Genomic DNA, 16,324 nt, shown 5'->3' with positions numbered 1-16,324 from the left:
ATCCCAATACGCCCCACACAATTAAATGTTATCAAGTCTTCCCACCAATGTAAATAACCATAATGGCTGAACTGTCCTCTTTGCGTCTATTTTAATTTCTACCCCCTATTGCAATCCCCTTAGTACTAAACAACCTATACTAAATCTAGTTGTCCTACACCACCTCCTTCCTAAAGTATGCCCCATACTTCCCTATCAGTATCATTTCCTCTGCACTTACTTTCCTCCACTGAAAATGCCACCAATAAATATCGAAATTGTCATGTATCCCTAGTATTGATAACCCCCTGCTGTATGTGCTTCTCCTCCATGACATAAAATAAAAAAAAAAACATCAGTACTTGAAGAAAATAAACACAGGTTGCTTCAAATAAAAAAAAACAAAAAAACATCCTTACTTTGAAAAAAAAAAAGGTAAACACACACATACCCTTGATATTAACATTATTAAAGCTGAAGTTTATTAAGTCTTTTTGACCAGCAATCACAATTGTGGGTGGGCAAACCAACTACTAAATTGTTAATTGTTGTGGGGCATTGAGTCAGCAATGGTTGTTAGGCAGCAAGGGTGCTGTTGGTGTTGATTGCAGTTAGGCATTGTGATAGCAGAATTTGTTTATTCTCAATGGAGTTTGTTGTTTTAAGGGTTATTTGCAGTGGGAAGGTCAGTTCAAGGACAGTTAGATATAATGTGTTTAGAACACTCCTATGCAATATTGATATAATTTATTTTAATGAATGAAGTTTGAAGCTCACTGCAACCAGTTGTCAAGAGTGACTATTATTTTGTGAGATGTTTTTCACCATGCTGCTAAAATGAAGCTGCTATGAAAAATCTTCTGTCATTGGATTTTTTTTCATTGTGGCTCCATTAAAGTGACTTGAATAGGTTTTAGACAAAAATACAGATTATGATGTTTATGAAAATATGATATTAACGGGGCAATTTGTCAACGGTTGTTCAAGAGTAAGTTTAACTAAATTAAGGTAAATAAAACAATGTTTTGGAGTGTTTTTTTTTTTTAAATTGCTAAATTATGTTCTCTTAGTTTAATGAATTGACCAAAAGGTAAAAAATTACATTGTTTTATGTAATATGTTGTGTTATAGACATAATATAACGTGTGTTGTTTTTTTGTTTGTTTTTCATCACTGTTATAGATTGTGATCCTTTTTCTCTAAGAAGAATTGTCCTACCACAGCATGTGGCAAGATACAGATAACCCATCAATATACTCCATGTTGATAGCAGTGGATGAGCTTTTAAAACACAGATTTTGTTATATGATGATAGAGCAATGAACTTGTTTCCAGAAAAGAACTTGCTTTAAAAAGTTTTGAACTTTTCTACAAAGAAGACTATAGAGAAAATCACAAAATATTTATATCCTGGAGTACATTTGCTTCATCATACAGCAGCACCTGATTTATATTCATGAAAGCAATCTAAGTTACAGAACACAGTTTCCCTTGGATTATTTCAATCTATTTTTGCTGGAGGGGTCCAGCAATGCAGTACAGAAATGTATGTTGCTGGACCCCCTTCCACTAAAAAAAGCTATAGTTAAGGTTACAGAAGCCACAAGAAATCTTTTTTTTTTTCCAAGCATGAAGTTAAAGTTAAAAGTATTTCTACAAGATATATATGTTCCTTTAGTTTTTGTCTAATATCAAATTGGACAGTTTTCAAGAAGTAACCAATATTAGAAACAATCCCTCTGCTAATAATTATCTGCAACAACCAGACATAGAAAACAAGTTTTAAGCTATGTGTTATCCTGACATGGGTGATGACCTGAAGGATTCAGTTGTTACTTGCTGGAAAACAGTGCTTTATAATGTGCTCATTGGGGTTGTCCTTATTCTTATCATAATTATCACAATATGTGGCAATGTAGTGGTTTGCCTGGCTGTTGGGTTTGACCGCAGACTCCGGAGTATGACAAACTGTTTTATTGTCTCATTAGCTATAACAGATCTTCTGCTTGGCCTTGTGGTGTTGCCTTTCTCAGCTTTAGATCTTTTATATGAAGAATGGCCATTTGGGGCAACCTTTTGCAATATTTATACAAGCCTGGATGTCATGTTATGCACAGCCTCTATTCTAAATCTTTTTATGATAAGCTTGGATCGCTATTATGGTGTCACTGCTCCTCTTCGTTACTCAATGTTTGTGACTCCTGCTCGGGTTGCCATTGCCATGGGAGTTATATGGGTAGTATCACTTATGGTATCTTTTCTTCCAATTCACCTCGGGTGGAATACAAAGGATAAGTTTGTCCAGAATTATAGAGACCAAAATGACAAAAAATGTAAATTGGAGCTGAACAAAGAATATGTCTTAGTGGATGGATTACTAACATTCTACCTCCCATTGGTCATCATGTGTCTCATGTACTACAGAATCTTCAAAATTGCCAGGGAGCAAGCCAAAAGGATTAATCATGTCAACTGTAGCAATGCTGTGAGCCCCACACTCCCTACAGTCCGAGAACACAAGGCAACTGTTACTTTAGCAGCTGTGATGGGGGCTTTCATTATCTGCTGGTTCCCTTATTTTACTGTTTTCACTTACCAAGGAGTTAATGAGATTGAGGTGGATAAGACAGCCTTCCTAATAGTTCTGTGGCTGGGGTATGCAAACTCAGCACTGAACCCAATCTTATATGCCGCCTTGAACAGAGACTTCCGAACAGCATACCAGCGTTTGTTGCACTGCCGACGTGTGGGGCCTTTGAGCAATGAGACACCACTGACTTTGCTTCACATTCGACATCCAGAAGAAACAAATCCACATAATATGCAAAATATACAGGAAGAGAAGCCACACGGTGTACGGGAATGTAATGGGAAGGAAACAAGCCTGTTCATTAGAAATACTGAGGAGAGGTAAATTTATTTATAAAGGTATTTTCAGGTATCAATAGGATTGCTTTTAAAAATAAATTAATGATATGCTATACATATACTTTTCAAGAGGTTATGTGGCAGGCAAGTTGCTGCTATGTTATAGTAAAATCATAATGATTAACAAAATAACGACTGATGTCAAAATGAATATGCTCTTACATTTGTTAGTTTGACTTTGTTTATTAATATAGAAACACATATGCTTACATTAGATGATTTAAAAATGGTAGATAACTAGGTGAATGTAAAACTGTCATGTTATGCTAGGGGAAAAGTTTTTCAAATGCAGACGCCAAAAAGGTTTTATCTAAAAACTGCAAAAATCACATGAAGTAATCTATTTTGTTTTATTTGCAATCACTAACATACCTTTCAGACTTCTAGTTGTTTCACCTTAGTAACTAAAATCACATTAGATAGCACAATCAGTATCACACGTATAGTATCCTGAAATTTCCATTACGAGTATAAGCACTATGTTTGCCTTAATCACAGGATTTGTAGTTGACAAATAATCAGAGACCTAAATTCAATTCTGATCCTCATTTCCTCTCACTTAAAAAATATGAAAGCTTTTTAACTCTTCCGTATGAAGTTCTCATTACTGAGTTATCCAAAATGACTTTAATACATAATATCTAATTCAGGATAGTCTCTGCCTGTAGTTTGTTTATTTAGGGCAAGATTATGAGTGGAGCAGTAAAAAAACTACCAGTACCTTTTTTATAAAAAAAAAAAAAAAAAAATTGCCTGAAAAAATAAAAATAACTAACTTTACCTTTAAACATTACTGTAAAAAAAAAAAAAAAATTACATTACAAAAAACAAATTACCAAAAATAAAAATAAGTCTACAAAACTCTACCTTTAACCCTCCCCCCAAAAAAAATACTCTAAAATTTGCCCTGAAAAGGGCATTTAGCTCGGTATTTTTCTTAAAAGGGCATTTAGCTATTTTGCTGCCCATTAAAAATAAATAAATAAATAATAAAAAAAAACACTAAACACCAAAGATGGTACTCACCAAAGATGAATCGAGGAGGTGGCGATTCATCTTCATCCCGGCCGCGATCTTCTTATTTTCATCCCGGTGGCGCTCTTTATTCATCTTCTTATCTTCCATCCCCAACGTCCTCTTCATGTGGTCACCAGTCGCACACTGAATTTTTATATAGGATATATTGAATATCAAATTCAAATCAGCCAATAGATGGTGGTTTAGTTCGACTAGATTGAGCACTAAATATGATTGCATTTAAGCGATCACATTTACTTTCAACTTGTAATATGAGCGGCCATTGCAGCTCATAGAAAATATGAGAAGTGTAAATTACAGTGAATTTGCTGTACTTTAAACAGCGCACCACTTGTAATATATATTCGAGCAACCGTCTTTAAGCTCCTCGACCTAACAATAACGCTCCACTTCTAATCTGACCCGAATTAGCAAAATTGGTTTCAATAATTTTTTTGGTAAGTTCAGCATCACCAACATTTCAATTCTCATATGGTCCAGTTAGCTAACAGTCAATTGATTTAATAAAGAAATCAGTTGGAAATGTATCCTCAACCAATTGTACCCAAGAAATCAAATCTTTCAGAGACAAATTTAAAAGTAAATGTGATATCCTCACAGATACTGTTCAACTGATTTTACATATATCCTTGGATTCACATATCCCCTAAAATATTGCCTTTGCAGCAACACCAGCTTGTACTAAATTCCTTAAAAACTAAATTAAAGTGACATGAAATTCAAAATCAAACTTTATTGGTTAAGATCAAGCATGCATTTAAAAAATAAAACAAGTCCAATTTACTTCTATTATCAAATTTACTTTGTTTTCTTTGTATTGTTTATTGAAGAGCATACCCAAGTAGGATCTAGATTGTGTATGTGTTTTGACCGCTATATGTTACTTGCAACAATGTTTCTAACAGAAGGGTCAATCACAATGATGTATCTACAAAAATCCCTATATACTTTAATGGTGATTTGATGTTGAAAATTATTAGATACGTCTAATGGATTCTAATAGACCCCAGAGTCATTAAAGGGTCATTTTCGCATTCATGTTACTTTAAAGGGATATTAAACATTGCTCCTTTAGTGAAAACAAATATGCTAAATCAAAGTAAACATAAAAAGAAACAGATTTTGTTAATAATATAAAAAAAAACAACAAACCACTTTTTTTTGCAAAATGATCACATAGAAATTCTCAGTGTAGCCACTGCCTGCAGCTAAATAAGAGAACATACATGTTGGCAAATTAGGTTGCATTCTGCCAGTTCTGAGCACGAACAAATCTGGCTCCCTATTAATATATGCCTAGATTACGAGTCTTGCGTTAGCCTTAAAAAGTAGCGTTGAGAGGTCCCAACGCTGCTTTTTAAAGCCCGCTGGTATTACGAGTCTGGCAGGTACAGGTGCACCGCTCCCTTTTTCCCGCGACTTGAGCATACTGCAAATCCACTTACGTAAATTGCGTATCCTATCTTTTTAGTGGGATTTGCCTAACGCCGGTATTACGAGTCTTGGAAAAATTGAGCGGTAGACCTCCTGTCAAGACTCCTACCGCATTTAAAAGTCAGTAGTTAAGAGTTTTATGGGCTAACGCCGTAACATAAAACTCTTAACTAAAGTGCTAAAAAGTACACTAACACTCATAAACTACCTATTAACCGCCCCCCCCCACATCGCAAACACTTAAATACATTTTTTAACCCCTTAATCTGTCGACCGGACATCGCCGCTACTTCAATAAATATATTAACTCCTAAACTGCCGCACTCCCGCCTCGCAAACATTAGTTACATTTTATTAACCCCTAATCTGCCATCCCTAACATCGCCGATGACACCTACCAACATTTATTAACCCCTAATCTGCCGCCCCCAACGTCGCCGCAACTATATTAAATGTATTACCCCCTAAACCTAAGTCTAACCCTAACCCTAACACCCCCTAACTTAAATATAATTTTAAATAATCTAAATAAAATTACTACAATTAACTAAATTATTCCTATTTAAAACTAAATACTTACCGATAAAATAAACCCTAAAATAGCTACAATATAACTAATAGTTACATTATAGCTAGCTTAGGGTTTATTTTTATTTTACAGGCAACTTTGTATTTATTTTAACTAGGTAGAATAGTTATTACATAGGTATTAACTATTTATTAACTTCCTAGTTAAAATAAATACAAATATACCTGCAAAATAAATCCTAATCTAAGTTACAATTATACCTAACACTGCACTATCATTAAATAAATTACCTAAATTAACTACAATTAATTAAAATTAAATTAAATAAACTAAATTACGGAAAAAAACACTAAATTATAGAAAATAATAGAATAATTACATTTTTTTAAAACTAATTACACCTAATCTAATCCCCCTAATAAAATAAAAAAGCCCCCCAAAATAATAAAAATCTCTACCCTATACTAAATTACAAATAGCCCTTAAAAGGGCTTTTTGCGGGGCATTGCCCCAAAGTAATCAGCTCTTTTACCTGTAAAAATAAAGACAATACCCCCCCACACATTACAACCCACCACCCACACACCAAACCCTACTCTAAAACCCACCAAATCACCCCTTAATAAAACCTAACACTACCCCCTTTAAGATCACCCGACCTTGCAACGTCTTCACCTAACCGGGCAGAAGTGGTCCTCCGGACGGTCCGAACTCTTCATTCTATCGGGGGATAGAATCAGCCAATAGGATTTTTTGTACCTTAATTCCGATTGACTGATAGAATTCTCTATCAGCCAATCGGAATTGAAGGGACACCATCTTGGATGACGTCACTTAAAGGTACCGTCATTTAGTGTCGTCAGAAGAAGAGGATGCTCCGCGTCGGATGTCTTGAAGATGGACCAGCTCCGCTCCGCATGGATGAAGATAGAAGATGCCGCCTGGATGAAGACTTCTGCCCGTCTGGAGGACCTCTTCTTCCTGGGTAGGATGAAGAGTTTGGACCGTCTGGAGGACCACTTCCGCACAGTTGGGTGAAGACGTCTCAAGGTAGGGTGATATTCCAGGGGGTAGTGTTAGGTTTTAATAAGGGGGGATTGGGTGGGTTTTAGAGTAGAGTGGTTGTGTGGGTGGTGGGTTGTAATGTTGGGTGGGTATTGTCTTTTTTTACAGGTAAAAGGGCTAATTACTTTGGGGCAATGCCCCACAAAAAGCCCTTTTAAGGGCTATTTGTAATTTAGTATAGGGTAGGGATTTTTATTATTTTTTTATTTTATTTTATTTTATTAGGGGGATTAGATTAGGTGTAATTAGTTTTAAAAATTTTTAATTATTTTATTTTTTTCTGTAATTTAGTTTTTTTTCTTCGAAATTTAGTTTATTTAATTTAATTGTAGTTAATTTAGGTAATTTATTTAATAACAGTGCAGTGTTAGGTGTAATTGTAACCTAGGTTAGGATTTATTTTACAGGTAAAGTTGTCTTTATTTTAGCTAGGAAGTTATTAAATAGTTAATAACTATTTAATAACTATTGTACCTAGTTAAAATAAATATTAAGTTGCCTGTAAAATAAAAATAAACCCTAAGCTAGCTACAATGTAACTATTAGTTATATTGTAGCTATCTTATGGTTTATTTTAAAGGTAAGTATTTAGTTTTAAATAAGAATAATTTAGTGAATTGTAGTTATTTTATTTAGATTTATTGTAATTATATTTAAGTTAGGGGGGTTAGGTTTAGGGTGGACTTAGGTTTAGGGGTTAATAACTTTATTATAGTGGCGGCGACGTTGGGGGCTGCAGATTAGGGGTTTATAATTGTAGGTAGGTTGCGACGACATTGGGGGCGGCAGAATAGGGGTTAATAACTATAATGTAGGTGTTGGCGATGTTGGGGGCGACAGATTAGGGGTTCATAAGTATAATGTAGGTGGCGGCTGTGTCCGGAGTGGCAGATTAGGGGTTAATAATATAATGTAGGTTGCGACGATGTCAGGGGCGGCAGATTAGGGGTTAATAAGTGTAAAATTAGGGGTGTTTAGACTCGGGGTTCATGTTAGGGTGTTAGGTGTAGACATAACTTTTATTTCCAAATAGGAATCAATGGGGCTACATTAGGAGCTGAATGCTGCTTTTTTGCAGGTGTTAGGTTTTTTTCAGCCGGCTCTCTCCCATTGATTCCTATGGGGAAATCGTGCACAAGCACGTTTAGCCAGTTCACCGCTACTGTAAGCAGCACTGCTATTACAGTGAGATGTGGAGCAAAATTTTGCTCTCCGCTCACTTTTTTGTGGCTAACGCCGGGTTTAAAACAACCTGTAATACCAGTGTTGTTTGTAGGTGAGCGGTGAACATAAACTGCTCATTAGCCCTGCAAGCCTTACCGACAAAAACTCGTAATATAGCCGATAGTATTTACTTAATACTAAAAAAAGCACATGTTGCTCATGTTTTATGACATCAAGCTATAAATGCCTTCCTGCAGAGTCCCCAGCCTCCTTGTAGGGCTGTGACAGGAATTAATGGGCACTGCATTAATGAAGTGTAAAAAAAGAAAAGAAATAAAAGGTAAAATTAAACCCATTTAAAATGAGGAATAATACATATTGCAATGCTTTATATTACCTATAAACCAACCACTAAATAGTGTTTTTTTTTTACAACAAATAGACTCCCATCCCTATAAATATAGTCCTCAAATTGTCCAATAAAATAGTGAAATCTATGGGGGCAATATGTAAACCCACAAATATACCATTTAAGTATTAGATGTCCTGGAAAATTAAATAATTGTTAAAGGGACACTGAACCCAACATTTTTCTTTTGTGATTCAGATAGAGCATGAATTTTTAAGCAACTTTCTAATTTACTCCTATTATCAAATTTTCTTTATTCTCTTGGTATCTTTATTTGAAATGCAAGAATCTAAGTTTAGATGCCGGCCCATTTTGGTGAACAACCTGGGTTGTCCTTGCTGATTGGTGGAAAAAATCCATCCACCAATCAAAAAGTGCTGTCCAGAGTTCTTAACCCAAAAAAGCTTAGATGGCTTTTATTTCAAATAAAGATAGTAGGAGAATGAAGAAAAATTGATAATAGGAGTAAATTAGAAAGTTGCTTAAAATTGCATGCTCTATCTGAATCACAAAAGAAAAAGATTGGGTTCAGTGTCCCTTTAAACAAATTAAGGGCCAGATTACAAATTGAGTGGTAACATTTGTATGAGAGCAATAAGGGATTTATCGCTGGTGTTTTCGCTTGTTGTGGTACAACTGGTTTTATGAGTTGAAAGTAAACACAATCACTTGAGCACCGTTGCGATTTACACTAAAATGATTACCCCATCCTCAGAGCTCTGCTTATTGTTTTGTGAAACAAAAAATTGTCACAAAGCACATCAACAATACATTACTAAGTACACATACACTCATAAAAACACCATCTCATAAAACTATTAAAAAAATATATGTACACAAAAGTTATAAGAAGTTAAAGATATCAGATCTCAGGTGTTAGGAAAAAAAGGTTTCAAAGGGCTTTAACATAGAGATATATACATATACAAGTGTGTGTGTGTGTGTGTGTATTTATGCATCTATATGTATTTATGTTTGTATATATGTATTTACAAGTGCATTGGAGCCCTTTGCAGTTAGATGAAAACATGTAAAAGCATATTTATGCAATATTCATTTTTTAATAAACTACACAGTTTATATGTGTGTGTATTAATGAATACATAGAACATATTCTGTTATGTTAAGAACATTGGAATGTGAAATATTCATATTTTCATGTCGGGTTAGCACACTTTAGAATATGCAATCAGGTTTGCAAGTGTGTAGGGTGTTAGGGTTTTTTTTTCCATTTTTTTCTCTCCATTGACTTCTATGGGGGAATACGTGAACGTGCATGCAATATTCTGTGTTCAGTTTTTTGCGCTCATTTGGTTAGTGTGCAAGTGAAAATAGTTTACTTTCAACTCATAATATGAGCACAACCCGACAAGCGTAAAAGCCAAAGTTTTAGAGCAGTTAACGCACTTAGCGCTGCACTTGTAATCTGGCCCTAAATTGCAAAAAAAGCATAAAAAACACTATTTTATATACTCAATTAGATTTTTAGTAACAGTTTTTATTTATATTCCCTCTTTAAATGTTTTTTTTTATAGATTTCCTTCCAAAATAAATAAAGGATTCCACCCTAAGACTTGAATTTGGAAGAATAAAATGTTTAGGGGCAAATACCTCCTTTTATTTTTCTGTTCAGTTGGTAACACTTTTAGGAAATTTTAATTTGTTTTAACTATTTATTTTTTCAATGTTAGTTAATAAAATGTATTTACCAGTAGGAGCCTATGATAAGCATTGTTATTCCTCTAGAATTGTTGTCCATTTGCTCACCAGGGGCGAGAGTACATATACGGAAAAGGCTTCAGAGCAAGCGCTGCAACCCGCACCGCCCTTAATTTCACCTCGCACATCGGGGTATCACATATACGGCACCAGCAGTTCATAAAGTCCCGTAAGTCGGAAAAAAATAGCGATGTCCAGAAATGAGTTTAAATACAAATTTCTGGAGTCAAGATAGGGGTTGTGTGTGAAACAATTATGTTCATTTATCAAGTGTAATCCCCAAAGTAGAAAAATGGGGAGGGTACTCAGTGTAGAGAGTTTAAGATAATTATCAAATGTAAAGAAAAGATACACCATAAAGAGCACTCGCTTAAATACTATTTTTAGTGAAGGAAACAACGGACATACAGTATGTTAGAATAAAATATAACCTTTATTGGATAGATAAATGAAAGGGGGGGGGAATACACCTCAATGATGAGATAAAAATAAAAGATAAAAACAAAACATATATAAAGTGTATAACATTAAGTCTAATAAGGATACTAGTATAAGAGGCGAGGAGCACCCCAAATATATATATGTATATATATATATATATATATATATATATATATATATGAGGAGACTGGATCAAAATTATATCTATATAGAAAGCTAATGTAATAATAGGGACCATGTACCACAAGGTCAGGTGATATTGTACCACCAAGTAAATAAAACGGCACTATAACGAAATATCAAGCTAATACTCAGTCGCTGTGGAACATATTTCACACAGCTGACTATGTTCAATAACATTTTTCACACATATAGGCAACATTACTCTTATTAATTAATAGTATATGTGTGAAAAATGTTCCACATATATTTAGTATATATGTTCTCATAAGTTCTAAGGTATTTTGGGGACTGGTATAGACTGGTATACAGGTTATTGGTACCGTACTGGGGATCATATCCCTTAGATTTTACTGCATACTATTACTATAATCAGGTCATTTGCTATAGGCTATAGTCAGCTGTGTGAAACAGTGACTATTAGCTTGATATTTCGTAATAGTGCCGTTTTATTTACTTGGTGGTACGATATCACCTGACCTTGTGGTACATGGTCCCTATTATTACATTAGCTTTCTATATAGATATAATTTTGATCCAGTCTCCTCACATATATATATATATTTGGGGTGCTCCTCACCTCTTATACTAGTATCCTTATTAGGCTTAACGTTATACACTTTATATATGTTTTGTTTTTATTTTTTATCTCATCATTGAGGGCTATTCCCCTCCCCTTCTTTTATTTATTATTCCAATAAAGATTATGTTTTATTCTAACATACTGTATGTCGTTGTTTCCTTCAGTCTAAGAAGTATTAACCCCTAAACCGACAACCCCCCCCACAACGCAATAAGCCCAATTAAACTATTAACCCCTAAATCTGCCATCAAACCCACACCGCAATAAACCTAATAAAACATTAACTCCTAATCTGCCATTAACCCACAACACAAACTACCTATTAAAGTATTAACCCCTAAACTGCCAAAGCCAACAATGCAAACTACCTATTAAAGTATTAACCCCTAAACTGTCAAAGCCCACAACACAATAAACCTATTAAAGTATTAACCTCTAAACCAACAAAGATCACAATGCAATAAACCTATCAAAGTATTAACCACTAAACTGCCAAAGCCCAAAACACAAATAATTAAATTACTAAGTCTTCTAACCTAACACCCCTTAACCTAATACTCCCTAAATGAACCCAAATTACAAAATACTAAAGTTACTAATTATTAAAATAAAAAAAATCTAACACTACTTTTAAAATAAAAAAATAAACTAAGCATAAATTAAAGGGACAGTCTAGTCAAAATTAAACTTCTGGTGTAGACTGTCCCTTGAAACTACAATTACATAAAATAAAAAAATCTAAGATTACAGAAAATAAAAAACAAAATTATCAAATTTTAAAAAATGATACCTAATCCCTGTAACCCCCCCAAAATAAAAACACCCCCTACTCTAAGAATAAACTACCAGTAGCCCTTAAAAGGGCTTTTTGCAGGGCATTGCCCCAAGATAATCAGCTCTTTTACATTAAAAGTAAACAAAGTCCCCCCTAACAGTAAAACCCTCCACCCACCAAACCCCCTCCCAAATAAAAAACCTAACACTAAAAAACCTAAACTACCCATTGCCCTGAAAGGGGCATTTGTTGGGCATTGCCCTTAAAAGGGCATTTAGCTCTTTTACAAAATGCCCACCCTAATCTAAATACATAAACCCCCCCAAAATTTTTAAAAAAACCCCTAAGTCTAACCCCCAGGTTGGTTCTAAAGTCCGGCGGAGAAGGTCCTGTCCCAATGGCGCTAGCACTCTCCCACCTTGAGGGAGATCTGTGGGTTCCCACCAACTCCTACCCCGGCGATCGGGCCTGTATAGTGACAGGCATCACTGGGGATTCACATTATGTACGGTCACGTCATGCACAATGACGTGATGACATCCCCGTGCAACTTTATTTAAAAGTAACAATGTTACTTAATGTTGTTTGCTTAGAATCTTGCATCTCAGGCATCTAAGCAGCTACAGACCCCCAAGACCCACAGTTGGAAAGGTAATCACCTAACCTTAACAGTGTAAGTGCTAAACAACTTTCTAATTTACTTCTATTATCATATTTTCTTCGTTTTCCTGCTTTCCTTATTTGAAAAGCAGAAATGTAAGCTCAGGAGCGTGCACGTGTCTGCAGAACTATTTAGCAGCAGTTTTGCAACAATGTTATACATTAAAAGGAGCACTAGATGGCACCACTATTCCCTGTCATATAGGGACTTAGGCATGTGCACGCTACCTACCTAGGTATCTCTTCAGCAAAGAATAACTTGAGAATGAAATAAATTTAATAATAAAATAAATTGGAAACTTTTTAAAAACTGTATTCTCTATCTGAATCATTAAATAATGTTTTTGGGTTTAATGTCCCTTTAAACATATGAATTTGTTTTAAATATTTGTTTATTAAAAGTTATATTTACAATTTTTTAAAAAGGAAATAGATTATGTTAGTATTCCAGTTTCAAAACTGAGTAGACTACCAATATTAGCATGGTTACATAACTAGTATATTTACAGATGTTACAAAAAGTAACACTCTTAAAAATCAATCTATTTTGACATCCCTGTGCATTTGATGATGACTATTATGTCCTAGCATTCTATAAATGTTGGATGAAATTGGAAATAATTATGGCTGTGAAATAAGGATGAACAATTGTAATTACTGAAGAGCTGCAAAGTGCTAGTTTTCCCTGGTAAAGATACTTTAATAGAAGTATTTTGTTTAGTAGCAATTTAGATGTACTATTGATTTATTTAGCTATTAGCTTTGTATATAACTGCAGTGCATCAGAAAGACAAAAATGTCAAAACCTGTTTCAATTTTACTACCTTGTGCATCTGTTTTGATGTTGACTTCCAATACTTTAAGGATATATAGTCACTGCAAACTTTAATTTAAAAATATATAAATTCTGAATTATTTTTTCTGTTAACCCCTTAAAGACCAAGGACGTACGCCATACGTCCTCAAAAAAAATACACTTAACGCCTGAGGACGTATGGCGTACGTCCTTAGTCTGGAAAGCAGCTGGAAGCGATCCTGCTCGCTTCCAGCTGCTTTCCGGTTATTGCAGTGATGCCTCGACATCGAGGCATTCTGCAATAACCCCCCTTGGTCATCCGATGCAGAGAGAGCCACTCTGTGGCCCTTTCTGCACCGGACATCGATGGCCGGTTTCATTGGTGGGTGGGAGCCAGTCTGGGAGGCAGGTGGGCGGCCATCGATGGGCCGTATGATGTGAAGGGGGGCGGAATCGTGGGCGGTAATGCCGGGGTGGTGCACGGGTGCACGCGCATGCACGGGGTGGTGGGGGCGGGCGCGGGTGGGAACTGCTACACTACAGAAAAATGATGTAAAAAAAGTGGCAGTGAGGGCCAAAAATATCTAAAGTATATCGATCTAAGAGATCTGGGAGGGGGTGGGGGGTTGGTATTTGGGGGGGGCAAGCTACACTACAGAAAAATATTTTAAAAAATAATAAAAACAAATGTTTTACTATAAACAGGGTACTGGCAGTACCAAAGATGGCTACTAATAAGTTAGAGTGGGATGGTTAAAGAGCTGTTTGGGGGGGTATCAGGGAGGTTGGGGGCTAAGGGGGGATCCTCCAGAGCAGCATATGTAAATATGCCTTTTCTTATTTATTGTTTATCAAGGATAGCTTTTTTTTTTGTACTGGCAGACTTTCTGCCAGTACTTAACATGGCGGGGACAATTGTGAGGTGGGGGAGGGAAAAGAGCTGTTTGGGAGGGATCAGGGGGTGTAATGTGTCAGGTGGGAGGCTGATCTCTACACTAAAGCTAAAATTAACCCTGCAAGCTCCCTACATGCTACCTAATTAACCCCTTCACTGCTAGCCATAATACACGTGTGATGCGCAGCGGCATTTAGCGGCCTACTAATTGCCAATAAGCAACGCCAAAGCCATGTATGTCTGCTATTTCTCAACAAAGGGGATCCCAGAGAAGCATTTACAATCATTTGTGTCATAATTGCACAAGCTGTTTGTAAATAATTTTAGTGAGAAACCTAAACTTTGTGAAAAAGTTTGTGAAAAAGCGAACAATTTTTTTTATTTGATCGCATTTGGCGGAGAAATGGTGGCATGCAATATACCAAAATGGGCCTAGATCAATACTGTGGGTTGCCTTCTACACTACACTAAAGCTAAAATTAACCCTACTAGCTCCCTACAAGCTCCCTAATTAACCCCTGCACTGCTGGACATAATACACGTGTGGTGCGCAGTGGCATTTAGAAGCCTTCTAATTACCAAAAAGCAACGCCAAAGCCATATAAGTCTGCTATTTCTGAAGAAAGGGGATCCCAGAGAAGCATTTACAACCATTTGTGCCATAATTGCACAAGCTGTTTGTAAATGATTTCAGTGAGAAACCTAAAATTGTGAAAAATGTAACTTTTTTTTTTATTTAATCGCATTTGGCGGTGAAATGGTGGCATGAAATATACCAAAATGGGCCTAGATCAATACTTAGGGTTGTCTACTACACTACAATAAAGCTAAAATTAACCCTACAAGCTCCCTACATGCTCCCTAATTAACACCTTCATTGCTGGGCATAATACACGTGTGGTGCTCAGTGGCATTTAGCGGCCTTCTAATTACTAAAAAGCAACACCAAAGCCATATATGTCTGCTATTTATGAAAAAAGGGGATCCCAGAGAAGCATTTACAACCATTTGTGCCATAATTGCACAAGCTGTTTGTAAATAAATTCAGTGAGAAACCTAAAGTTTGTAACAAAATGTGTGAAAAAGTGAACATTTTTTTTTATTTGATCGCATTTGGTGGTGAAATGGTGGCATGAAATATACCAAAATGGGCCTAGATCAATACTTTGGGATGTCTTCTAAAACAAAATATATACATGTCAAGGCATATTCAGGGATTCCTGGAAGATATCAGTGTTCCAATGTAACTAGCGCTAAGTTTGAAAAAAAGTGGTTTGGAAATAGCAAAGTGCTACTTGTATTTATTGCCCTATAACTTGCAAAAAAAGCAAAGAACATGTAAACATTGGATATTTCTAAACTCAGGACAAAATTTGAAAACTATTTAGCATGGGTGTTTTTTGGTGGTTGTAGATGTATAACGGATTTTGGGGGTCAAAGTTAGAAAAAGTGTGTTTTTTTCCATTTTTTCCTCATATTTTATATTTTTTTATAGTAAATTATAAGATATGATGAAAATAATGGTATCTTTAGAAAGTCCATTTAATGGCGAGAAAAACGGTATATAATATGTGTGGGTACAGTAAATGAGTAAGAGTAAAATTACAGCTAAACACAAACACCGCAGAAATGTAAAAATAGCCTTGGTCCCAAACGGTCAGAAAATGGAAAAGTGCTGTGGTCATTAAGGGGTTAATGAGGATAATTGCCTATCGGGTAGATTACGAGT

The 16,324-nt window shown here is 35.5% G+C and overlaps 1 protein-coding gene across 1 annotated transcript; it reads left to right on the top strand.

The window, feature by feature from the left end:
* The first annotated feature begins 1,783 nt into the window (after window positions 1-1,783).
* HRH2 (histamine receptor H2) lies at window positions 1,784-2,893 on the top strand. The gene has a single exon (XM_053719275.1). It carries the CDS (start codon window positions 1,784-1,786, stop codon window positions 2,891-2,893), a length of 1,110 nt encoding a protein of 369 aa, XP_053575250.1.
* The last annotated feature ends 13,431 nt before the right edge of the window (window positions 2,894-16,324 follow it).

The sequence above is a fragment of the Bombina bombina genome, chromosome 6 (genome assembly GCF_027579735.1).
Source record: "Bombina bombina isolate aBomBom1 chromosome 6, aBomBom1.pri, whole genome shotgun sequence".
Lineage (NCBI taxonomy): Eukaryota > Metazoa > Chordata > Amphibia > Anura > Bombinatoridae > Bombina > Bombina bombina.
Note: the sequence above shows the minus strand (reverse complement) of the source record. Positions and strands in the feature narration are given on the sequence as shown.

Bases quoted from the DNA above. Each gene is read 5' to 3' on its own strand.
- HRH2 (XM_053719275.1), top strand. From the start codon at position 1,784: ATGGGTGATGACCTGAAGGATTCAGTTGTTACTTGCTGGAAAACAGTG.